At 40.7% G+C, this 27,635-nt stretch overlaps 2 protein-coding genes across 3 annotated transcripts in view; one reads left to right on the forward strand and one right to left on the reverse strand.

Annotated features, from left to right (window-relative positions):
- The first annotated feature begins 2,780 nt into the window (after nt 1-2,780).
- Nucleotides 2,781-27,635, forward strand: part of LOC111867570 (serine protease gd) — a 37,077-nt gene continuing 12,222 nt past the window's right edge. The window contains exons 1-7 of one of the 2 annotated variants that reach the window (XM_023857554.2): nt 2,781-3,040; nt 12,633-12,853; nt 19,670-19,838; nt 21,905-22,057; nt 23,616-23,785; nt 26,077-26,251; nt 27,198-27,473. In XM_023857554.2, the coding sequence (XP_023713322.1) occupies nt 12,635-12,853; nt 19,670-19,838; nt 21,905-22,057; nt 23,616-23,785; nt 26,077-26,251; nt 27,198-27,473 (1,162 nt within the window). In that variant the 5' untranslated portion in view covers nt 2,781-3,040; nt 12,633-12,634. Of the gene's footprint in view, nt 3,041-12,632; nt 12,854-17,022; nt 17,105-19,669; nt 19,839-21,904; nt 22,058-23,615; nt 23,786-26,076; nt 26,252-27,197; nt 27,474-27,635 lie in introns of those variants that run through there. The other variant, XM_023857555.2, reaches the window with a different exon arrangement.
- LOC111867582 lies at nt 7,721-8,539 on the reverse strand. The gene has a single exon (XM_023857569.1). It carries the CDS (start codon nt 8,537-8,539, stop codon nt 7,721-7,723), a length of 819 nt encoding a protein of 272 aa, XP_023713337.1.

Below are 27,635 nucleotides of genomic sequence, written 5' to 3' on the forward strand. Positions count from 1 at the left end.
ACATTGAGGCACTTGTCCCATCGTTTCACAGCCCCTGAAAACCAGCAGCTTAAAATTCTTTGGGCTGCTGTTGGAACCAGGTGGTGACTTCCCTTTGTACAGCTTCATCGTCAGGAAAATGTTCAGCCAAAAGTTGATGTTTAAGAGGGCTGAACAAATGGAAGTTCCTTGAGGAAAGACTCATCACCTGTGACAATTTGGGCTAGCATATCATAGCATATCCTTTATCATGGTAGCAATTGAGATGCTGTAATGCCAGATCCATTCTTTGCATTGTGTGTTGTGGAGTCAGCATGCCCGGCAGCCATCGTGCACAGACTTTGTGAAAACCTAACCTGTCATGCATTATGAGGTAGGCCATGCCATGTGAACAACCAATAGCAGTGGCTATAGTGTCTATAGTTACCCTTCTGTAGGGAAGTCACCGCCTGGTTCCAGCAGCATCCCAAATAATTTTATGCTGGTGGTTTTCAGGGGCTTGTGAAATGATGGGACAAGTGCCTCAATGTACAGGGAGATTATGTTGAGAAATAAAGGCATTTTTCAAATCAGTACTTTTATTTGTTTAAGTTCTGTATCCATTTGTAACTTACTTATTGACTTACCTACGTATAATAACATTGCAGCTCTCTGACAAAGGCTCTCCTGTCCTATAGCTATTCACACCTTCCTTTTGGTGCACCCTGTTCTCACAGACAAAGTTCTGGAAACAATTTTACCACTTAAATTATTTTAGTACATTAAGGTTCTATAAAAATTGAGTTGGCTTTGATTGTTTTGCTGACCTAGTTACATATACATAAAAAGTTTCCTCCTGCTTTTCATATCAAATACTCAGTTTATAGTGAAATGACAGTAGACAGTTCTTCCCAGAACTTCTTGTTTACAATACAATAGTTAAAATATTTTATGTTATTAACAATTGAAATGATCTGTTTTTCTGTTACTGTATCCATTGTGTTGCACATGACTGCGTTACTCCAGTGGCATTGTGCAATTACCCCATATACTGGAGTAATGCTGCCAGGAGCACCTTTTCATAATTTGGTAAAAAGGTACCAGGAATCTTCCTGGGGTGTAACAGGCGGCCATGCAGTGGCCATGAAGTCTAAGGCAAGTAAAGGTAGCCTTGTCCTTGTTCTTAATTAATTAAGGACCATGCCATGAAGATGTATGGGAGAGTGAGGAATAGCTCTACCATTCTTGACCTCTGCATTAGATGGAAGCGAATGGTCAGCTTCAAACCCCCCATTTGACCCTCCCACATGGGGCTAGAGCCCACTATACCTATTGGTTAAGAGGCTGGGTGGGCTCCGGGACCAGTCTGGACACTGTGGAGCAGAAGAAATCTTATGTCTATGCCAGGAATTAAACTCTGGCTATGTAGCCCATCACTACACTGGCTGAGCTATCTTGAGAGACCAGTATAAAGTATGTGCTGCTTTCAGTCACTTGAACATTGGGATCAAGTTTTCAAATCCTGTTTGGAGTGTTGATGTGAGTCTGCATTCCTTCCATATTGTGTTGTCCTGCGTAGGTAAGGAACTTGTGATGACCATACACCCATCCAACAATTCCTAACAAATGTCTGTGAGACTGAGAGTTTCAAGATCTACTTGCAAATTGGAACAGGTCAGAAAGCCAGAATTCATAAAAAGAAGAAGATGAAGAAATTTTTATGATATGTTATTGACAAGTCTTGTAACACCCTTTAATAATATCTAAACAAAAACACATGCCTGCAAGGTAGCATAAAAAAATAAGCTGATTAGAATAACTCCCAGCTATGGATCTCTGCATCAGACATGCTCTATCTCTGTTTCTTGCAAAAGACTGCAAGTCAGGTAATCCAGGCAGTTATAAAGCACAAGGACAGTAACAGATTTGGGGCAGTTCCACTGTCTTTACCACAGTGATTGTCACTGCGATATGTGGCATTCATTTTGAATTGTTTCCAGTTACAACACACACAGGCTGACCTTGCTTACATCCCCTTTGGAGATATCTTGAACCAAGCTTCATGGAGAAATGGCTAGCACCCTCGCTTCGTATTTGAGATGTTCCAGGCTCGAATCCGGTCCTGCTACCAGCTACTATCTCCATTGTGACTATTTGTGTTTTTTGTCAGCCATTTTGTAAAAATGATGGGACAATACCTTAAATAAGCCATGGCAGGTTTACTCCACATTCTTCATTTATATTTACCATAATATTAGGCCGTATCTTCAACTGAAAAAAAAAAGTTTGTAAACAAACAAAGAAGAATAAGACATAGTGAAACAGAAAAATCTAGTGGCAACTCTCTAGGCTTGTATCTGGAAGGTGCTCGGATCGAATCTCGGCCGATACACCGGCTATTCTAACTGGGGGGTTTCGTGGTTTTCCTCGGTCCCCTCATACAAGTTCCGGGATTTTATCTGAATTAGGTCATGACCGCTTTTTTCCAGATCCTTTCCAATTTTTCAGTCACCAGACTATGCTACACTGTATTCTCTGGATACTGAAAAATGTTAAATAATCCAGAAAAAAATAGAATGTCGTGAAGTATCGTTTTAATTAAACTAATCCGACGATATCCTCAAATGCTCCATACCAACGACTGCTTGTTTTAATACTTGTATTGGCCTGTATTCCATACACACTTCTGCCCACTGTCTGCAGTATTTACACTTTCAGTAAGTATTAATCATTCGCAAATTTATACGGTTTTCCCAACTCTCCACATTCAAGGTTAATGTCACGAAGTGTCAGAAGGTTCTCTGTTCACTTCCTCGTGAAATACGGTTCCGTTAAAACGAACCGCAGTTTCCTGTCTTATTACATGCCCGGAGCGAAGACAGGCCTGGCAATCTCTCAGCTCTTAGGAGCCAGTGTGAGTGTGAGTTCGGTAGAATGCAACATTTGTTGCTGTCACGGGAGACGTGTCGAATCATCCGAACAATGTGGCAAGTGAAAAGCGAAGAATAGAAAAGTGTCGGTGTATTTCTGGACACGGATGAACTTTTACTCAGTTCATTCACTAACAACAAAATTCTTTCAGGTATGGCGTTTTTATGGTTGTGATTCGGAAAATTAAACACTTCTTTTGGAATGGATCTGCAAATGGGACATCCGTATATACAATTTCAGTTTCATCTAAATTCAGGGCACGTATCAGATATATAAACCAATGTTTAACACCCACGCATACATATTCTCAGCGCTGTTGGTTGTAGGCATTAACATTTATTACAGTAAAACTTTCTTGTTGTTATATGATTGTAATGCGCTACTCTGCAGCACTGTACCTCCAAAATTTTACAGAGGCAAGACTGGAAAGTGGAGTAGAAGCTGTCTACGTTCTAAGATTCATTGAGAAGCTAATTTCGCTTGTCTAAAGGTCGTTCCCAACAACGTGTGGATAACGAATCTTCTACAGCTAGCAACATTTATATAATATGGATTCGTGAATCCCCGGGGATTTCAATTCAATCTTGAGCGTCTGTCTAGCTCCGAAAAGCTATTATACGCACTTCTGCATATCAGTTTACAATTCCAGCGCGGCAGCAGATTGGAGATCCAAGTTCCTTCACGTATATTTTTGAGCGATGACGTCATAGAAATTGTACTTTCCTGGTACAATCAGGTAACGGTAAATTTTGCCATACGTTCAAGCAATACCCCATGGAGGCTTATGGAGAACATAGACGTAAACAGCTACGCATTCCAATTTAATGGAATTAAATAGAGAGTAATATTAGCTTCACCCTCGAATGGCTTTATCTCTGGGGGAAGAATCCATGTGATTGGAGGTTGGAAGCACGTTAGAAGCACCTTGTTAGTTGTCGGAGAAGATAAAAATTTCTGCACCCTGCTGGCAGTAAATCTCGGTTATCCAGATAAAAAGTAAAGAAAAGCTACCCCTGTGACAGGCCGTGGAGGCCTATAGGGTTGTGGGATGTTGAGGTTCCCACATTTTCTAGACAGTCGGCTCATAGACGGGGGCAAAGTTGTCAGCTCTACTCGCCGGCCGCCCTTTACCCAAAGAATATTCCTGGTACTCATTTCTGATAGAGGCTGAGTCGATCTCGTGGCTATAGTGCGGCCGGAAAGATTAGGTCAATTGACAAAAATGTAGTTACCTCATCGGGACTGGAACCCGCCACCTTCCGGCTTGTAGCATAGTGCCTCAACCAACTACGCTACCACGTGCTATGCAAATAATATTTTTTACATATAGTGCAACAATTTAAACACCTGATGATGGCCATATATTGCCGAAACATATAGTAAGGAAGAAGGGTGAATAGATAATAAGTTGCATTTGAAAAGAAAATATATGTGAAATAAATTATATAATAATGCACCAGGATGCTTAAATACAATACAATAGCTGGTCGCTTTACTTACCGCGTTGTCCGTGCGCTTCATTATAATGGGCAGACTTCACTTTTAGGCATATGAACAAAAATTAGGGTTTTTAATACTTTAAAATAAGTAAACTTTAGCCGCGTTTTATAGCCAATAATATTTCCACGTGTTAGAGTGACTCTGATGGGGTTTGGTTTGGAGATTGGATTTATTGACCACTTAAGGATCGTAACTACAAGTAACTTATATAACAGCCTCACGTAATTACACACTCTAGATATCACTGTAACTATAGCACACATGAAGCGTTCTCTGTCTTCACTAGAAGTTTGCTGATAACCAATTTTAACAGTGGAGATTTTTCATCTTCTGTGCTAACTGCACCGACTGAGTCTTCCCGTCACAGATTTCTTTATACTCGTAATTCTATCAGTGCTTCAACTAACTTCCAGGCTAATCACCATTTCACATCAACTTCCTAATCGTCTCTTCACAGACTGACTTTCAACTAGCTCTTGCAACTCGTTGCTCCAAAGCTTCCTGATTGTAACACCTCGGCACGGACCCCATAGAAACACAATTTCTCTTGCTGTTCAATTATTGCTTATTAAGAATCTGCTGCCTAGCAACGGGCATTGTTCCGTTATTTTGTTTCGCGGTCCATGTCTATAAACGACTGTTGTTTCAGAGTCGTTCGCTAACAACGGCTGTTTTCTCTGGCTCCACAGTTCCTGCTTTGAGCAATTATACCGCAGTATATTTCAAATATTGTGCCCCTAAACTTACAACATAAATATTCCACATTATAATAAAAATTCCAATTTTCCAGATTTTATTATATATGAGAACGTCTGAACTCCTTTAGAAGAAAATATTGCCTTCATGTCCAGTCCGATGGGAATGGCTTGTGCATCAAATTAAGGAACTTTAGGTCCATAAATACGGGGTAGAACTAGCAGAACAAAAATATTGAACAGTCACTTTCAAATTCCATCACCGTAGTTACTGCATAGTACGATATATAGTCGGATTACTTTGCCCTTAGCCATGGTCCTGTTAGTACAACTTCGGTAGTACCGATGCTTGTAATGTCCTCCGAACGCCATGTTGATGCGGCAGCGCCGCTCTGACGGAAGGTTCGGATTATATTTCGATGCCAGGGAATAAGAGACCGCCTCTGTGGTCTAGTGGCCAGAGTTCTTGGCTACAGATCCAGAGGTCCCGGATTTGATTCCCGGCGCTACCAGATTTTCTGAGAAGTAGTGCGTCTGGGATCCACTCAGCCTCGTGAGGGTAACTGAGGAGCTATTTCAAGGAAATAGCGGCTGACCACGCGACACCCTCTGTCCACTAAAGTTTGTACTAATTTCGCCGACAAGCAGAGGTCGCTCGGTCGGTATAGTTCGCTTGCGGAATACAGGTCACGGAGTCTATTTTTTTGTTTTTGCCAGGGAATAAAAACTATGGGGTAAATGTGGTCCCTTCCTTTTTATTCTTTCACTTACTTGCACCTGCATGTCTATTTTCACAGCACCCGAAATACTAATGATATAACCACACGGTATAAATCGAAACTTCCCTTAGGTAACAAAGGATGTGAAGGTGGTAACATTGTCATAGTTTATGGAGTTCGACAGTTGCTGTCTTATGGAGAAGAAAGTAGGGCAGATACTGAGAAGAGACGCCCTAACTTAAATAGGAAGTTAAAAGAAAATGCGCAACGAGGAAGTCTCGCTGTTTACTGATCACATATTAACCGTTTACTTCAAAGTAAACAAGTGCGTGCAAAGTGCGCGTCTCTAACTGCCAATAGGATAAATAGCCGCTAACTAATTTAATAGTCTCATTCTCCTTTTATGGCCCTATCCACCACGGTCTCACATCTATATTAAATTTATTGATTCTTTAAAGATATGATGCGATTCTTTGTCCAGTCCAGTCACTATGACAGTCCAGCATTACATCGCGAGATAACACAGAAGGATATAGCCAAAATAGAATGCAGGCCCCCAAGCAATATTCGATTCACGCATGTAACCTTCATTCTGCTAACACCGCGTGACCTTGGCTTACTAGTATCTGCAATTGCCCTTTGAAGCAATGTCTTCAAACTTCGAGAAAACTGTATTCTCTCATCGTCTATCTTTAACACACACGCACACACGGTTCTTCTTCGACAGTTTTGTTCACCAAGTGTTACGTTTTCATATGCCTGCGTTCTTATTCTTGTATGCACGGCCATGCATCCCCTTTGTTGTGGTGAAATTTTGTGGTTTGCCGTAAAAAAAACAATTCCGTGGCCTGTAGTCCGCAAGCGAACTATACCGACCGAGCGACCGTCGCTTGTCGGCGAAGTTAGTGCCAACTTTAGCGGATAGAGTTTGTCACGTGGTCATCGCAGTGGATGCCCACGGCCGTTAATCTCGGTTTTCTAGACCGGAGCCGCTATTTCCTAGAAATAGCTCCGCAATTATTCTCAGGAGGCCGAGTGGACCCCGTTCCGGATCCACTACTTCTCAGGAAATCTGGTAGCGCCGGGAATCGAACCCAGGAACTCTGGCCACTAAACCACAGAAGCGGTCAGATTCATACATCTTTTATGGTTTAAGTTGTCAATGTAATCGCACTATATCTTACCGTAAAATATGTATCTGTCACGGAAATGGCCGTAAGTAAGACAGTAGCAGAAACGGATTTACGGGTACGCGAACTACGAATTTTGGTGCTTGGGGTCACGACTTCCGACGGGCCCACAAATTGATTGCTGGACATTGTCATTTGTCCACAGTATTGCTGGAAGCCGAGATATAGCAGTGGGTATAGCGACTGTCTACGGACTTGAGGGCCGAGGCGTCAGGGTTCGAGTCACGTTAGGAGCAAGATTTTCTTCTCGCCACGTCGTCCAGACCAGTTCTGAGGTCCATCAAACCTCCTATCCACTGGTACTGGGGACTCTTTTCCCGAGGGTAAAGCGGCCAGGGCGTGAAGCTGACCACTCACCTTCAGCTACTATTGGGGTCAAGAATAAGTGGATCTATACATCCACCATCCCGTAAGCCTTCATGGCGTAGTGCGTAATTAGTTAAGCACAGGGACAACTTTACATTTTTACCGTCGTGTTGCTTAATGTAATGGTTCCCAAACTATATGCCACGCATCGATGTGGGGCGCGAAACTTTGAAAGTGGTGTGCAGAGAAGCTGTGGAAATGCTCCAAAACTGAACTACGAAATAATTACGAAATATTTACTGACCATATAAAATCCATAAAAAGCAATTCAATTAGCAATACTTAACTGTCCAGTTGTCTTGAGATTAGGTAGTCTTTGAATTTGATTGTTGCGCGTGTTATTTTTAATGAAACTGCCCCATCACACTCGCATGAATTTCGGCAGGATTTCCTGTTTTCGGCGGTGTCTTTCGAAAAGAGCGAGTCTGCTATCATTCAGATATCTTAAGATTATTTTAATATTGGATATGGGCTTGTGTATCATATTGCTAGTGATGCAAGGGCTGTCCGATTCTTCTACAACCCCCTGTCCTCGCATGTTGTCAAGCATTTCTTTTACTTCTGCTTGTTTTGCTAGGGGTACCCTCCTCGGTGGCTGTCGAATTGGTCGGGCGTCTCCCGTGTCTGTGCGGTGATATACTTTGTTTGTTCTTCCATAATCTTCGTTGTCCCTCGCAAAGATATTCGCGTACTTGGCCGCGAGTTCCTCTATCTCTTGAAATTCTCTGGTGTTCAGGCGTGGCTTGGCCGTTGTGGTCACGTCCGCTAATTTCGGTTTCAGGCCTGGTTCTGGTGGCTGCCCCACATCGGGCAAAATCACCAGTGTTACTGGCTCACAGTGGGCCAGAGGAGATCCTCTCCTGAGCATTTGGTCCCTGTGGGTAGCATTCATGACCCTCACTGGTACTTCCTGACAGTCCTGAACTAGGGTCCTGGCTACATAGATTCCATCAGGCGCATGGGCCTGCGGGCTTGGTTCTACTAGACCATTTTCTACTTCCAGATGATTCTCCATTCTAACCATCACTATGCCCTCGCTCTGTGTGGGTATCACATGGTCCTTTGCCACTACCAAGCTGGAAGGACGGGGTCCTGCCCCTGGACTCCATAACGATACTTCTTCTTCCACCAGACGCAGAGTTTGGTACCCTATATCCACAGACGCATCATAGGCGCGCATTATGTCCAATCCCAAGATGAGCTCATCGGTAATATTCGCGACGAAATCCACATTGTTAGCGGTCGGCGCCCCGGAGTAAGAGTCAACAGAACTTCTTTCAGAATGGGTAGGGATCCTCCAGACACGGTCTGCAGCGTGAAATCTGGATTTGGCTGTCTTTCAAGCCATCCGGCGGAGATATCCGGTCTTACTGCCGTGACGTATGCTCTATTGTCCACTGTCACCTGGCACGGCTTATCACCGACCCATCCCTGAGTGACCAGACTGGTGTTGGCTTTTTCCGTGATGTCCGTGAGTGCGTAGTGTGGGGGCCTTAGTGCATATGCCGGCGTCCGCCCCTCACCGCCGACCCTTGCTCGTTTCCCGCCAATTGGTCATTTCTCCAGCTTGTTTCTCTGTTGTTACCGGGTCGCCACTCTGATCTCCCCGGCGATTCCCGCTTATTTCTTGGTGGTCCGTCTTTTCGGTCCCGGTACTCTCTATTTCCAGTTCCTCTGCCGTAGTGGCAATTGCTCTCAGAGTGCCCCAGCTCTCCACAGTTTCAGCATCTTGGCTGTTGTGCTTTTCCTCGTTGAGTGGGGGACGATCGGAACTTCCGGTATATCTTGGTGTTATTTTCGTGAGGTCGGGCTGCTACCAGTACTGCCTGCAGCTCTAGCGCTTGTCGGAGGGCCTCTTTTACCGTCTTCTCCCCACCCAGCAGCAGCTGAATCTTGATGTCAGCATCGCTTATCCCGTATGCGAATGCTCTTCCTGCTTCTCTTGCTACGTAGTCTGCAGGTAGATTGGGTAAGCACGACGGGCAAGCATTTCGATGGCCGTGGCGAAGTCTTGCAGAGGTTCTCCGGGTTTCTGTGTCCTCGTTGTCAGTTGGCAGCCGTAAGCAGCTGCAAAGTGTTGGTCACCGAAACGGTCCTCTAGTGCCTGAAGGATATCCTCGTAAGTTGTATTTGTCGGAATGCCGGGTAGCAATTCTGCCGCCCGGCCCTTCAGAGCGGTGATCAGGTATGTAGATTTTTCAGGGTCCGACCATTGGTTCTGTTCCGCTACTGTCGCCGAAACACTCTCCACGTTGAATTTCTGTTAAATGTCGGTGGCTGAGCTGTGGTCGCTACGACCGTTGATTTGTTTCCCCGCTCGGCCCTCGTCTGTCTCGTCTCGTCCAACCGGGCTCGGAACTCGCGTTTCGCCTCCTCAGTTGCTGCACAGGTTTCATTGTAGTTTTTCTTTAGGTCTTCCTGGAGTTTTATTGTTCGCGCGCAGAGGGACTCTTCTGCCATCTGTAATTTTTCTTTCATCTCTTCCTTGCCGGCCTTCCTATCGGCCGCCGCCTTTTTTTGGTTGGCGTCAAATTTTGCCAGGAAATCTTCTTTGTCTGTCTTTCTATCGGCGTCCATTTTCGCCACTAGGCGTTCGAACAATTTTTCCACCTCCATCGTGTGGCAGTATAATTCGTTTCAATAGTTCGTCCTAAATTAAGGCGTGTTTAAGTTCGTAGACACTTCTGACACCAATGTAACGTGTTTTGCCACTGAAAACACCGTTCAAATTGTTAATTGGTTTATTTAACAACCTACAAATCGTAACTACAATTAATTATAACACAGTTGCAGGTTTATACAATTTATAAACCCTACACAATGATCTGTTCACTCTATCTTCAATAGTCTTCACGTATTCACAGTACAACACGGGAGCTATACCAGTGTCACTGTACTACACACTCCCAATAACTTCTCACGCTGTCGCCTCTAATCACACGTCCGGTCTTCACGTTCACGATTCACTCGCTACAACTGAACTCCAACTGACTCGTTACTCACGATCCACACTGTCACTCCTAATCACACACTCTGTAGTCACTGTGTGTTCACATAACCTTTTATTTGTTTCCGTTGATAATTGTACTGAAATACTGTAGTCATTTGACTGTAGTCAACTCCGATAGCAATAATGCAAGATCCTATTTCTGTATGCGACTACATTTTAAGACTGTTCATGCTAAGCTACAGCAATTAATGTACATACAATACAACAATCCAGTGATGTTTTTATCACATGCCATGCTGAAGCACATGAGGAAAATAAAGACACCAAAAGAAAGTTGTTCTCCAGCTTACATTAAAATCGGCATTGCTAAATGCAAGTGAGCACTAGCAATGCAATGCGTGTGTCTTCTCTAGTTGATAATTATTTTAATTAATACATTGTTGCCTTTTGTCTAGAATGCCTATAACAAGTATAAGCCTGTGTTATGTTGCCATTGTTGTTACTGTTATTATACAACTAACTAACTCCATGGAGCTGAGCCCTTCTTGAGAAACCGCCAGTTGCAGAGCTACTCAAGAACTTCCCAGCATTTTATGGAACCAAAGGCTCATTACCGAGTTCAAAAGAGCCCTACATTGATCCCTGTCCTGAACCACATTGATCCAGTCCATACCACCCCATCCTATCTCTCTAAGATTCATTTTAATATTATCCACCCACCTATGTCTAGGCCTTCCTAGTGGTCTTCTTGATTATGGATATCCCACCAATATCCTATATGCATTCCTCTTCTCTCTCATGCGTTCTACTTGGGCTGTCCACCTTATCCACCTTGATTTGATCATTCTAATTATACTTGGAGAAGGGTACACCTTAATAAGTTGCTAATTATGCAATTTTCTCCAACCTCTTGTCACTTTATTCGACTTCAGCACAAATATTCTCCTCCATTAATGTTATACAGCAGACGAGAAGACAAAAGGTTCTGGATTGAATGGTAGCAAGCATTACCCGAATTCAATCGCCTCTGAATTTTCTCCTGAATCAAATTTTGATTTCTTAATGTCGTTCCCAAATATTTGAACTGTGCCACATTTTCAAAGGATCTATTAGCTGTATTTATGCTACGACTTGGACCTGCATTTTGGTGACGAGACATCAAAATATACTTAGTTTTCTCTGCATTTACTTCTAGACCAAATTCCTTACTGGCGTCAATTAGAGCTTCTATATTTTCCTTTGTGATATTTATGTTATCTCTCAGTAGATATCCTCAGCACAAACCAGCGGCTTATGTGCACCATTTAATTTTAACCCATCCTGGTTTTCCAGGACCTTCCTAATGGCATATTCTAAAGCAGAGTTTAAAAGCAATGGCAATAAAACAACTCCATATTTTAGTGGTTGAGGCACTATGCTACTAGCAGGAAGGTCGCGGGATCGAATCCCGATGAGGTGGATCTTTTCAATTTACCTAATCCTTCCAGCCGCACTATGGCCGTGGGGTCGATTCAGCCTCTAACAGAAATGAGTACCAGGAATATTCTTTGGAGTAAAGGGCGGCCGGCGCGTAAGGCTGACAACCTTACCGCCATCTATGAGACGATTATCTAGAGAAGATGTGGGAACCTCAATATCTCACAATCCTGTGGGCCTCCACAGCCTGTTAGAGGGATACATTTACTTACTTTACTCTGAACAGGAAGAGTATCAGACAAATATTTACTTATACAAACTTTACTATAGGATTAATTTAAACGGAATTTAATGACCCTAATTAGCTTCATGGATATTCCAAACTGTGTGAGAACGTTATAATATGCTTCCCTCCTGATTGAATCATAAGCTTTCTTGAAGTCTTCAAATAGCCGATGTACTGTCTCATTGTACTCCCATTTTTTTCTCCAGTATCTGACGAATACAAAGACCTTCTGTAACATTTCGTAACATAATTATTTTTATGGTGATGAGTTGTTAACCTTACGCCCAACTCCAAAGCTGGAGGATCACCCATTGTCGGCTGTCGCGACTGCTTATTCACTGTATTCGCAGCTACCCTCCACATTTGGATGCCGTCTTCTCCATCAGCAATATGACGCGCCATGCCGTGGTGACAAGGGACCAACACAGGTAGGCCCACAGATGAAATTTTAGGCCAGTGTTGGCCTCTGCAAGCTGTAACCTTCCCAAGAGCGGTTCACTGGACGCCTCTATTTCATGTAGTAGAATTAATGTATATTTCGATATCTGTTCGGCTTCCTTCCTTATCACGTTTCTGTCTGGATGTGTGGCCGATTATGTCTCTGTTTGCTCTCTTGACCAGGCATGAAGTGTTGCAGACCTTTGTGGCTGCTCCTGGTAGTAGGAACGCATCTTCTGGGAGGTCCACGGGGAGCATCGGCCGCTGAAACACCGTGTCCAGGTGTATTCCACTACGAAGGGAACTTCGGCAATGAATATGGCATCATCACTGTGCCCAATCCTTATCCATACCTCGCAATTGACATCACTGTTGCAATGTACATCACTGCTTCAGTGCCATCGGTAATTCACACGTTTTGCCAGTTTAGAGAAAAGAACAGAAAGGCCTCCGTAAAGATAAAACCATTTGCTCTTAAGTTTTAGGGCCTAGTTACACCGTTACAGGAGATGTACAGTACAAACTTGTAATAAGGCGATTAACGGAGATCAAGATTCAGCATACCTGAGTTCACGTAATTAACAGAGATTATGTTTCGGTAGAAGCCATCCAGATTTTAGTTGTCAAAGACTGAAGTACAGTAGCCAGTAACAGGGATAAATTTTCAGTACAAGCTTGCTTGATCTCAATTACCGGGGATCAGAGTTCTAGAGAAAACCTCCCGAATTTATTTTTAGAGATGAGCTACAGTACAGCCATCGTGAGTCAGTACTCAATTACAAGACTGCATTCTGTCATGAAATAGAGCAGGATGTTCGAAAATGGGTTTCCCCGTCGCAGTATGAAAGCAATATATCCGGCTCTCGGTGAACAGTTGGATGTATAACTTAGTTCTTAGCGATGTGACAGAAGAAATATAACACTAATTTAATTGTTTAGGCGGGTTTCTATCGAAGCTCTGTTATAACGATTTTATTTTATTAAGTGAACACATGACGCTACAGAAAAATTCGACATTTTGCCTAGTATGCTGTTCAAACGGTGGAGTTCCGTGGATACAGACCTGTGTGTCCTTGAAACAGGATGATTCTCATCTTCGATCACGCGGCCGCAATGATTAGAAAATGGAAAATCCGTGAAATGAAATTATAACATCAAGAATGGCAGACCACTTCTCCTTCCTCCAACGTGCCAAGTCTGTCTTCGTGAAGTATTAGGCAAAGCACGTAAACACTAAAACAGAAATGTCAGTGCCGGATGAAATCTTAGGACCCGTGGACTGCAGCTAGGAAATGGCTGTACTAATGATATTACATCCGGGAAGCGCTTTTGTCGCTTGTGGGAAATCTCTTCTTGTCACTGAAGTCCTACAATGAGGGGTTTTACACAAAGATACAAATATAATGCTTTATACATCCATACGGGGCACGCGGTAGCATAGTTAGTTGAGGTATTATGCCACAAGCCGGAAGGTCGCAGATTCGAATCACGATTAGGTCATTGGATTTTTCAATTGACCTAATACTTCCAGCCACGTTATGGCCCTGGGGTCGACTCAGCCTCTAACAGAAATCTTCTTGGGGGGTAAATGGCGGACGGCACGTAAGGCTGACAGCTTTACCGTCATCTGTGAGCCGATTGTCTAGAAAATGGGGGAGCCTCTATCTCTCACAACCTTATGGGCCTTCACGGCCTGTTACAGGGAAGCTTTACCTTTTTATTTATACGTCCGTACAAGTACAGAGAGAAACTGTGTTTTATGACTAAATAAAACTTAATTAAATAATTAAGCAACTAATTATAAGCCAGTTGACTTTGCGATACAGACTGTTACTTCGGCACAGTGCGTAATACCCTGTGACATTTGAGGTTCTCATGACGGTGGTTTCAAGATCAGGCCTATGGTTCTCTGAGATGTGACGCCGCGGAATCACCTCATAGAACCCCTGAGATAGAGGCAGTAGGTTCCTCTCAAAACGTTGGTAGTAATCTACCGAACTACTGGGCCCCACATATTAGAAGACCGTAATCCGCATAATTTCTTTTTCTTAGGAAAACCAAAAGCTTATCACTACCAACACAAGAGTCCTGTTATTAGTTAATTAACCAGCTCAATCTAATTCACATATTTATGTAGTCTTCACCTTAATATTTCCTCTCGCTTTCTTTTCCCATGACGTTCGCAAAACAAAATTATGTATTCATTTTCTGTCTCTCCATTTCTGGTACCTATGTAACATCTCTTGATTCGATCATCTTTACAATGCTACGTAAGGAGAACAATTTATGAAGCTGAGAATTTCCATCTTCTGGGATATAATGCCGTGTAGTCTATATTTGAACCAGTGTTTCGGAGGAACGTATCACCTCCATCTTCAAGGCCGAAAATCTGCCAAGCAAGAAACCAGCGAGAGCAGGCGGGATAGCGTAGTCGTTATAGCAACTGGCTACGGGCTGGACGACCGATGAGTCGAAGTTCGAGTCCCGGTAGGGTCAATAATTCTCTCTTCTCCGTGTCGTCCAGATCGGCTCATCGGTCCACCCAACCTCCTATCCAATGGGTACTGGGGGTATATTGGCCGGGGCATGAAGTTGATCACTCACCTCCAGCTATTGTCGAGGTCAAGGAAATGTGGATTATACATTCACTCCCCCATACGCCTTCATGGCATACTGCTTAATTAGTTAAGCATAGGGACAATTTTACCTTTACCTTACCGCTGTGAGAACCTCAGATCCTACAAATTATGAATCTCTTCTTTACGTAACTTTCTCACATCCATTAATATTTGATCTCCCTCAGGTCCTAACATTTCCCTTAAAACTTGTGTTCCCAAAGCTTCAATCCAGTAAGTTTCAATTCTACCAAAAATAAGTAACACTATGGAGTTTAAGTTCCTCGTGAGAAACCAACAATTGCCTAGCCACTGAAGAAATTCCCAGTATTTTCTGTAAATTTAGGTTCATTATCTTCTTCAAAAGATCCCTCCATTAGTCCATATTCTGAGCCAGATCAATCCATTCAAACACCACCCGCTCCATCCCATATCACTAAAATCAACTTTAAAATAACGTTATCCTACCAGCTGGTCTGGGTCTTCCTAGTGGTCTTCTTCAGGTTCTCATACCAGAATTCTGTATTCACCCTTCCTTTTTTCCATGCATGCTGCATGCCTTGCCCTCTGTGTGTGTGTGTGTGTGTGTGTGTATGTGGAGCCCTTCTTAAAAATTTCTGGAAAATTCTGAACATCCGGTCTGACGCCTCGTCTGTGCATGGTCACAAAATTACATGGTATCATGTGGTAGATCAAGACAGTGACTATGCAGGACTCTCGGAGAAACTCAGTTTGAGCCCTCCTATTACGTGCGCTAAGTGTAAAGACTAACGAGCTCACAGTTCAAGAACTTTCAGAGATCAGATGAAGAATAGTAATTGAGTTCCCCGTTTTGTAGACTTATTAAATGCAAACACAGTCAAGGACACGAGTGTGACAAATACGAAACCTGGTTCGCAACAAACCGACATCAGCGTTATTAACAGTACAATAATTCCGTAACCATTTGTTAACTGGTACACTAGAATACAATACAATACAAACTATGCACTTATCTTTTAATTGCTGATTTCACTCGGTGATAAGTTCCATTTACAAATGGTTTCCAACGAAAGGAATTTAGCTGCAGTTCATAAAGTTTTGAGTGATCGGAAACATTCGTTTATATATGAAATAGGCATACTTATGATTCAGCTAGATATTTGTTTGAAACAGCATTAATATTTACTTAAACTGGGCATGTTTTATGCATCAGTCGATGTTTATTACATCATTATAATCCCCACACTCGGAAATAGTCAAAAATGAAACTGAATCCGTTTGCATAAAACCTTTCATTGTAATTTTCTGTAATCTCTTTATGGTTATACATGGTCGTCTGAAGCCCTTTAATAAACTGTGCTCGGGGACAATTAATGCCAACATACCAGTTTTCACCGTGTCTGATAATACGGATGTAAGGGCTGACATTTACGACAGTTTTGCACAGGTCGTATTCTTTATTCTTTGCATACTTAACGACGCTTTCAATTGATCGGATTAAATAGCCTACAGTGACTGGATGATCAGAGAATAATAAATTTTAATGACGTGGAAGGTAGTGACTTTGGCCTATGTGAGATCATATCCTGGTATTTTCCTGGACTAGTCACTGTAGGGGCGTGATTGGAACCCAAGATACTCGAATAATGAGGAGGATTTCTTTCCGCTCGACTGCGACGGTCGGTTACACGAATTAAAATTAGAACTACCCTAAGGCATAAAAACTTTCCTTCGTGACTATTTCTTCAAAGAAGTTCCATAAAACCCTACTTGAGGATTTCCGTCCATGTTGCAGATTGTCATTACATACTACATCCCTCTTATTCACGTGAAGTCTGACCGCCTATCATTCTGCTGCAGGTAGCAGCGGATAACAGTGTTCTGCGAACCGAGCGCCGCTGATAGCAGCCAATAATACTAGGCCAGTATTTCATCGCCGTTGGTTCTGTGACCGTTGGCCTATCAGTGAACAAATACACGGCCATTGGCGTCAATGGCGTTATGGGTTCCAAAAGGGTCCGATGCCAAGAAAAGAGTGACCGCGCTGCCTGGTTGCTGGTAGTAAACTTCTGCTTGTGCTTCTGCATACACTGCATAGGTATCGATAGGTATCATGAGGACATGAAGTAGTGTAGTTGGTTGAGGCACTGTATCCGAAGCCGGAAGGTAGCGGGTTCGATTCCCGATGAGGTCATTGCATTTTTCAATTGACCTAATCCTTCCAGCCGCACTATGGTCCTAGACGTCCTAGACTGCCCTAGGGTCGCCTGAACCCCTACTAGAAAGAGTAGCAGGAATCCTACTGGGGTGTAAATTACGGCCGATACCGCCTTCTGTGCACCGACTAACAAGAAAATGTGGGAGCCTCGACTGCAGGGATATCTACCTCTTTTCTTTTAACCCTAGGTATTAGTGAGCAATGTTGAACTATCTAATTTCGTAGGAGAGTAAAGGTCTATTCACACCATACAAAACATAACCGACAAGAAACGGACCATTAGCGAACTGACAAAATATTCCCCAATATATTTTGACGAGTATGTTCATATCATATGTTGCCGATATGCGCAGAGGTGACAAAATGGATGACAAAAATATATGTTCTTAGTTAGAAACCATGAAATATTACACAATAAGAGCATGTTGATAGTGTGAAGGGGGCTATGTATCTGTCTGCCCCTCCTGGATTTGTTAAAGAAAATAAGAATTTAAGAAAAGAAGGAAATATACCAAATGTTAATAATAAAAATTAAGCGTAATTTTAGAACATTAGTGAAAAGTGTCTGAAATGCCTTAAATGTTAGTTTATCAGCAAAACTTGCCACACACCCCTCAGAAAACTGGCTGCACCCATGAATATAAGCCATAGAAGAGGAAAATACCACTTCCATCTTCAAATGAAAACAAGAATACATGATGTCATTGTCCTATAGACCACAGCCTTAGCCAGACATTATTGTAAGTGTATACATATGAGCGATATGCTGGAATGCATAATTCACTGTGTTTTACCATGAGGTGCTACACCAGCATTGTCCAGCAGGAGCTGAGAATATTCACAAAAGATTTTAGGTTATCAGATTTACTGTCAGAAATGGAATCAGAATACTACAAACAAAATACTAGTCAGATGCCTTATGGTTGATTTCCCTTGTTGATAATGTTGAGTTGTGTAATTGGGGTGGGATACTAGTATATACCACTGCTGACCTGAAAGAACATGGCAACCCTTAATGATTAGATGTTCCAGAAGTGACATGTAGAGCTCACAGCTTATTATTATTTCTACTATTGTGCTTAGTCAAGTCGTCATCACCGCCACCACCACCAACATCATCATCATCATCAGTGGCTTAGCAGCTCAAATTAAGCCCCTTGTTTCCAAGGATATTTCAAACCTTGTCTGTCCATGGTGGCCTTACTTCTCTAACACCCCCTCCTTGGAGGGTATTTTTTTAGATCATCAATCCACCTCACTTTTTGTCTCCTATTAGATATTGTCCAATGGGCCTTGAAATCTGAATTATCTTTGTGCATTTCCTTTTCCTCCATCCTCATCACATGGCCTGCACACCTTAATCTTCCAAGTCATATTACAGTTCAAACTTCTAGTTCTTCCAGAAGTTCATAAAGTTCCTTATCATATCTCAAAATATTTAGCAAAGTAAGTGGAGTAAACCCATCCAGTTTCGTGACTTATTTTATTTCATGGTATAGCAATTTAATATACCACAGAAGTAGGAATGTCTTCTGGAGTTTCAGCAGTTCTCTATAGATGGCTCCAGTATGAAATCATCTATGCAGAAATGATAAAATTATCTGGCTCCACTGTGGGAATATTTAGGGTGAACTGTTGAAACTGTGGATACATACTAAATTTTGTGATGAATGTAGTGTTGCACCACAAAATTTGGTAGGTTTACCCTACTTCATCACTCTGAATCCAGCCAGGTGCAGGATGAAAAAGACACAACTCAAACTGTGGACTAACACTGGGCATGTAGCATGCCTCAGAATCAGAGTTATATGTTTGATTGATTGATTGATTGATTTATTTCGTCACTGTAGATCATTGTACATGATATATGACAAGTCAAGTTAATTCTGAATATTAACAATTTGATATATAAGTAGATTAAAATTACAATAGTTACAATTTTTTTTACTGCTGATTACAATTTAGAATTAGTTAGATATTCTTATTTATGGAGAATTTGATGGAATGAACATTGGCAGGGGAAACCGAAGTACTCGGAGGAAACCTGCCCCAGCGCCATTTTGTCCATCACAAATCCCACTTGCTCAGATCACAGTGGTGGGAAGCCAGCGACTAATTGCTTAAGCTATGTGAAGCACTGTTGGAATAATGACCGATAAAGAAAATCCTAATAATTAGTTCAGAAAATACATATGCTAGTGCTACTGCTGCTGGGATTGAATCCGGGTCTCAGAATTGATAAACCAGAGTGGTATGATCTTGACTGAGGTTTTCATTCAAAGTATTCTTTAGGCTAATTTTTGTGAAAAAAAATCAAAAAATCTGGTTAAAATACACATGTGAATATATGTACATATACACATGTTTGGATTTGAAGTCTCATAGTTTTCATTTGTTCATTACAGGACAGACGTTCTAAACTGGAACTGATAGATAAGAATGCATGGCAGAAGCTGGCAGCAGGTGACAGAAATTCTATTCTTTACCGCCTTGAATTTCCCCTGCAATCGCCACTGCCCACAATCAAGAGCATCACTGTGAATGGAAATATCATCTGTAGAGGTGGAAGGCCAAGTAAATATCACTGCATAATTAACATCTGCTATATATTATTCTGACTCCATGGTACAGCACACCTCTCAACTGAGCACGTGACCTTTCATTAAAAATTGTGCACTGAATGAACTGAGAACCAAGTCCTTGGAGAACCACCTTTCTTGACATTCTAGTAACCACTTAATGAGTCAAGAAATCTAAGAACTAATTCCATGGAGTACAGTCCTTCTTGGTAATCTAGTAGCAGTTCAGTTAGTCAAGAAATCCCCTGCCTTTTATGGAACCCAGAAGTTTATTGGTGCATTCACAAGAATCCACCAGACACTTAGATGCCATATTTGCACCCACACTTTACTTATATCTGATAAGTTTGTAACATGATGGATCATTCTAATGTCAGCTGACTTTATGATTTACCCTGAGCATTCTTGTTGTATGATCCCATTCTTAGGGTCCCTTTTTATTACTAGTACACATATCTGATACACTTATGCCTTGGAATGTTAATAAGATGCTAGCTCACATTATAGCCTCTTGAGAGGGAAGAAATGGACCCCTCTGCCATGGCGTATGTAACAGGGGGTGAAGTCATAATAAGAGGAGTAAATAAAAAAAAAGGTTGCAAATAAGTACAGCACGTTTGTATAAAACGGATGATATTTATTATTAATGCAAGGGAATATCACCCTTTCACCAGACACCATATCACAATGTAAAGCATACTAGTAATTTCACTTTCCACAAATATATATTGATAGAATTTGCAGTCTTCTTACTTAGAACAATGTGGTCAGAATAACGTTGCATATCGCAAAATGGTTTACTCTTTTCCAGCAGTCACTTTCTGAAGCCTACAAGGCCATGTAGTTCCTTCCATTATGCCAATGACTTTGTTTCATAATCACAACCAGCGCTATCCAAAGGATTAAGGAGAATCTACAAATTATTGCAAACAATTTTGATTCTAGGTCTTGGATTTGGCAGTCTTCTTGAGTCCTATGACGTGGTTCAAAACCCATCAAAATTGAGAAATTTATTTAAAGTGTAGCCAAATGTTCTAAGGATTATTATTCTTCACATCTACCTTTTTAGAAAAGGTGGGAAGACAACAAGAAATGAATGGTAGCAAACTTTTTCAAAATTTGAATTTCTCTCTATCTTCTGGGATGTAATTTTGATTCAATGTTGCCACTCTCACATCAGTTTGGTACAATTGTTTAGCCACGCAGGTGAGAAAATCGTTTAAAACAAAAAAGAAAAAAAGAATATTTATGTACTTGAACTTAAATATTCATTAATGTAAGCTTTGTAGTCCACAGAGTCTTTCTCAAAGGGCCAAATTGCCTGACCCTCTTACCCTCCACTTGTTAGCTTGAATCTTAGCTGTCATCTCCTGATAAAATAAAGTCTAACTGGCGGCAAATATACTACACATTATAAATACAGATGCATATTTTTCTCAAAGTAAAGAAATTGTTTAGAAGGACTCACCACCATGGCGGATGCTTAAAATGTCTCCCTTCCGTCTTTAAACAAACTTCAAGTTTCTAGTAAAAGTTGTTTGTCACTAGTTTGAGTTCGCTGACCTTGACAGATATAATTGTTTCTCAGATGTACTTAAGTTTATCCATTGTGTTGGGAGTATTTGAATAGACTTTTGCTTTCTGAGTTTCCCAATAGATAAAAATTACAAGGATTTCAGTCGGGAGACCTTTCAGGCCACATTCTGGAACTCATCAGTCTGCCTTCAAACACCTGATTTAAAATGTTAATGGAATCAATAGCAACGCATTCTGTGGCACCATCTCGCATAAAATAGGCATATCTGCTGCCTTCTTCCATGATGCACTCAGAAAAGGACCTCAGAGTGTTAGTGACATACGCGCCACTCTGAATTAATAATCTGTTCAAAAATATTGGTCCTGCAATCAATGTAGCAGTAATAGCACACCACACACCAGTCTTCTGATTACAAAAGAACATATACATATTTTTTGGTTCCAACAAAATTTCCATTGTTGCATAATTAATTTCTGTGTTGTTCTTATGTAAAACTTTATTCTCTGATTTCCGTGATTTTACAGGTGCTCCATTTCTTACTACACTAACAATTCAGCACGCAATTTATAATGACAAATGCTTTTCAAGCAGTTTGGAATGTCCATATAACATTCAGCAGTCTCCAGGAACATTTCAGCCAAAACCACCATCATTGCCACCACCAATAGGAGACACAGGTAAGTATGAAAAAAGTTTTAAGGCACAGATGAAGATGTGTTAATTTAGCTATTACAAAGAATCGTAAGAGATATGGTTATGTTAACCCTTTGTATCACGAGATTTATCTAAGTAATGTTTAAAAATTTAATTCCTTCCTCCCAGGAATCACACTGCATCTAGATTAAAATGGGCAGTAAGTTAACCCTGAGTGGGAAAATATTCAGTCTTTATTCTGACAGTCATATAGAACTTATGAAACATTCTGTGGACAAAATACAGAACATTTTTATTTAAATGAAGCGGTGTATGTCAGTTAAGGAATCCCTTTGAATTGTTAAAATTTGAGCTGGATCCTTTGTTGGAAGCAACAAGGTGGGTACAGGAAGATAGTGTAGTAGCATTCTATGAAGTAATAGTGAACTACAGTAAACTGATGTCAAGGCCATGAGAGATTATGGCAAATATCTGCTTCAAAATGTGATAGACATTGCAGTATATGTGGTTTATATTTGTATGATGGCCATTAGAATAGAAACACCAAGTTTTCATCATTACATAGATTTTCTTCATGAATCTGGTTAAGAACAGCTGAGTGTTCAGAAGGACAAGGTGTTAACATCATATGTGGAAAGCCTGTGTATACTCCTGCATGGATTTCACATTTCATATTTTGTGTGTTTCAAAGTTGTGTGGCCAAACTTTAGGAGACTGGGGAGGTAATTTGGAGCAGAAAATGTAAAAAAAAAATGTAAAAAGGATTTTGAGGAAGACTGTAATCTGTATCAAGATATTGTCTCAGAGTGACTAATTTCAAGCTGTTACCGTGGTATCAGTTTAAAGAGACTGATAAAAATAACAAAAAACCTCATTCATAATAGGCAGCACAATGAGATTTGAATGAAATACCTTTTCAGTAACTTACAATTACTATTATTATTGCTGCTATTACTACTACTACTATTTGAATTCCATAGTTAAATTATTAAAACTTAATTCAGTACTTAATATATTGGGTTTTCGGACTTTATCCATCGTCCTGGTATTTAAGATAACTAATAAAAACACGACGTTTCGGAAACTGGATCTGTTCCCGTCCTCAGGTGAAGGAAAACACCTATTCTGTTGGGTCCGTTAGAAAGAGCTAGCCTCAATCACTCAATCATCCAGTGATTGAGGCTAGCTCTTTCTAACAGACCCAACAGAATAGGTGTTTTCCTTCACCTGAGGACGGGAACAGATCCAGTTTCCGAAACGTCGTGTTTTTATTAGTTATCTTAAAAACCAGGACAATGGATAAAGTCTGAAAACCCAATATATCAGTGTGTTATACACCATCGTCAGAATCCTATAGTAACTACTTAATTCAGTACTTCTTTTGCACTGTAGAGCCTTCTATTCACTACAGATTTATGTTCACTGCTATTTGTAGGTAATCTAAACCCGGCTAAAAACTTCACCTTTACTTCTGCTCAATGTTCATTTACTGTGACTTCTTTGTTTATTTTTAATCTTAAGTATGTGGAATCCAGTTTAGAGATGCTATTAACACTGTTAATGTATGTTCTTTTCTTTTAGTATTGAACACACCTGAAGATTCATCCTCATTTGCATCACCTTGCCCTCAAGTATTTAGATATGAACTTGACAGATATGGAGACTGGTATGGACTCATCAGTGTTCCCAACCCTTATCCTGTGGTTGCAATTGATATCAGAGTGGAGCTGTACATCACTGCAGTATCATTGGTAAATTACACAGATTTTAGCTTGTCATTTTGAGTTTCATGAAAGATGGACAATTTCTTGAATAGCTTATCAATTGTTATCCTCTAAAGAAGGTTTATTTTCCATTGTGTTTGTCTGTTGGTATGTACCGTATCAGGTGAAAGCTAATGTGATATATTATTGAATTTCATCCATTATAGTCGCCCTTAAGTAATACTATATCTTCTGTCATATCAGTGCCTAATTTATGTATAATTCTATAATCACACATCTACAGCTTTGGATTTCGTCAAGAGGCTAACAGTGTCTTGAAAATAAAAAATATATATGTATTTATTTTAATTATATTATTTTAAATCCCTTACTTGCCCTTGTGTTCTGTTACTTTAACTTGAAACATGATAAAGAAATCAAAGGTGACAACAGACAAAAGTAACCTAAAAGTAATTACATTATTAATTTCATTACTAGATTCTGTTGCATATTCAGCAATGATCAAACACAAATTTAAACCTTATTACAGCTGTTTTTTCCTATTAAAATAATATGTATTGTTATAGAACTAATCAAGTTAGATATAACTTCAAGTTCTAGGAGGTTTGAATCTTACCCTGTGTACTGCTGAATGATCATTATAAGTTAGTTTACAATCAGAGATCTGCTTGTTCATTAAGTTGTTAGTAAGAATGTTGTATCAACTACTATATTTAGATTCTGTAAGCATTATTGGTGACAATCAGTGTAGGATGTATATTTGGTAGGGATTTTTAGATACTACAAAGTATATTCATGTCTCTTATATACTGTGGGATCGATAAAACTTGCTGTGGGAACATCCCACATACTAACACACGGTTTCACTGGTCTAACAGACAGCACTCACTCCTAGTCAATATGACACTGCCGCACGTTGCTGCCACCACTCGTATTTATATAGCACTCAATGTCCAGCCCACCTGTAGATCATCACATGCGCTAGCCAATCAGTGCTCTCAATTGCAACTGCAAGCTTAAGCTCCATCCAGCAAGCATGGTATAAAAGCGGAGCCCAAAGCTTGCAATTATCAGTGATCACATTCAGTTCAGAGCAATCAGTCATCAGAGTCATCGGCCAAAGACAGCTGCCGCAACTCTCCAGCAACCGCGTTCTGCTATCAGACAACTAACGTAGCTGCCACAGCTCTCCAGCAACCGCACTTTGTCACTAGACAGCTAACGTAGCTGCCGCAACTCTCCAGCAGCCGCGCTCTGCGACCAGGCAGCTAACCGCAACTCTCCAGCAACCTCGCTCTGTGACCAGGCAGCTAACTTAGTTACCGCAACTCTCCAACAACCGCGCTTTAGGCACCTGTTCCTATAGGCACACACAACACCACATTACCGGCCAGACAAACAAGCTGAACAATCGTAAAGACTTGGTCTACTACAAAGGAGAAAATTCTACCAGCTCAATCACGGTGGAACAGACTGCCCTTTTCAGGGCCAGTCAACTTTTGACATTCCACATAGCTTTGCAGATATTCTGTACATTCAATTTATACAAATTAATGTATACAACTGTTGCAGATTTACGTGGTTGTCTTTTAGAACATTGACAATCCCACATTGCATTTGAAAAGAATGAGGAGGAAAGAAAGAGAATAAATAGAACCTATTGTAGTGTAGCTACAGCAATAAGAATCCCACATGGGCTGATCTTGCTGGGGCTTCATACAGAATCACAAATTAACTTATGTTTCCTCTTTGTTGCATAGACAAATAATTATAGATTTTCGGTAGCCACATAATTATGAATGGTATTTTTTATTGAGAATGAAATTCTGTCACAATATCATCCCTTTCTCAAGTTCCAAGGAGCTCTGAGAAATCTGGTAGCATTTAAAAATTCCATGCCTGAACCATTCATAATTTTGTTTCAGTTCTCATTTTTACTATATTTAGGTAAGAATCTTCCTCCTAGTTATTTAATTATAACAAATTCAGAGATACTGAAATAACAAAAATTAAGTACTGTAGATGAAATTTCTAATTCATAACCTCCTGATTATGTAATGTGTTTACTGTTGATAACCTCTATCAACAATGTAATTTTAGCTACAATAAATCAGCATTATTGCCAATGAAGATGTAAAATTGCAAGTATGACATTTGGAAATGCTTTGTGCTCAAGATTAGAATACACCTCTCCAGTCTTCTTTGAAAAGGTTTGGAGTTTGGAAAAAGTTCAATTCCCCATTGTTTTCCTTCAGTGAGTATTGCATTACTTATAATAACTGAAACAGCTAATACTTACACATAAATATTTATTCCAGAGCACAAAAGGACGTCTTGATCTTGTAAATAGTCTGAATGAAGAATGGGAGAGGATGAGAACTGGTGAACAGTATTTCATTCTCTATAGATTAAACTTTCCTGTGAAATCACCCTTGCCTACAATTAAGAGCATCACTGTAAACAATCAGGTCATATGCAGAGGCAACAAACCAAGTAAGTTCACAGAGTTTGTTCATACTCACTACTCAACAATATATATGTTACTAATACATGGAGGCAGCATAGCAAATGGGGAGACCCTGCATGAAATATATTAATGAGAGCTTGATGGGAAAGTTTCATGAAAATCATTTGAAGTGCTATCAATTTCTATAATTTTGACAATATTAAAAACTCTGGCTCAATTATGCAATTACCCTATCCCTAAAAGTAGGTGGATTTTCAGCTCCAAAGCATAATGCCACAAAATTAGTGACAGGTTTGTAGAAGAGGCTGTCTACTATGACGAAAATATTAGGCTAGTGAGTAGCTGAGAATACAGCTACCCTATAAAATATAGTTTTCTCACAAAACTTTCTTCACTTTTGTGGCTTATCAGAGTTAGGGTGTAGAGCTTAATTTGCATGGATGGGGCAATTACATAGTTGAATCACTGCTTTTAAAATCATTAGAATTTAAAAAATGAGATCACTCAACATGGCTTACATACAAGTATAACTTCCCCCTTAAGAGGTCATCCTAATGAAGTTTGCCTGCAGTATAACCATTTGTTGTGCCAGTCACTTTAGCCGAGCGGTCTAAGGCGTGCACTGTCTTCGCTCGCTCGGAAGCCGGGATCGTGGGTTTGAATCCCACTCAGGGCATGGATGTTTTTGTGCGTTTTTCTGTGTTTGTCTACAGGTAGAGGCCTTGCGATGAGCTGATCACTCGCCCAAGGAGTCCTACCATGTGTGTATGATCTGGTAAACCGAAGTGAAACGGAGAGTTTCATGGAGGTAAGCCTAGGCCCAAATTGGGGCTGTAGTGCCACAGGAAAAAAAAAAAGAAAAAATTAACATTTGTTACAGTACTCTTGTTTATGTGTATTGTGAATACCATTATCATATCTGAACTCTGTACATCTTTACATATGTAACTCTTTCTGGTATCTCTGTTACAGGTTCTCTTCCACTTACTGCTCTCTCTTTTCAGCATAGTCTGTTCAATCAGAAATGTACTTCAAGTAGTCTGGATTGCCCCTATAACACTGAAAATGGTCAGCCAATTAGACCAAGACCTCCAGTTAATATGCCAGTGCCAGTGGAAGAACCATCAACAACACAAAGGCCTCCACCTCCACCGACATATAAACCTCCACCTCCACCCACACGCACACCTCCACCTCCACCACCACCACCACCTCCACCAACACGCACACCTCCAGTAGAGGAAACAAGTAAGTTCATCATTTTATAAGAATTACATTCATTTGAACTTTTAACTGAGTTCACAGAATAAATGAGAAAAATTACATATGTATAGCTTTGCCTGATATCCAAGTGATTAAAACAAGTCTGAGAGACACTAGACATGTAGCATAATTTGAGAACCAGGGAAT

The sequence above is a fragment of the Cryptotermes secundus genome, unplaced genomic scaffold (assembly GCF_002891405.2).
Source record: "Cryptotermes secundus unplaced genomic scaffold, Csec_1.0 scaffold480, whole genome shotgun sequence".
Taxonomy (NCBI): Eukaryota; Metazoa; Arthropoda; class Insecta; order Blattodea; family Kalotermitidae; genus Cryptotermes; species Cryptotermes secundus.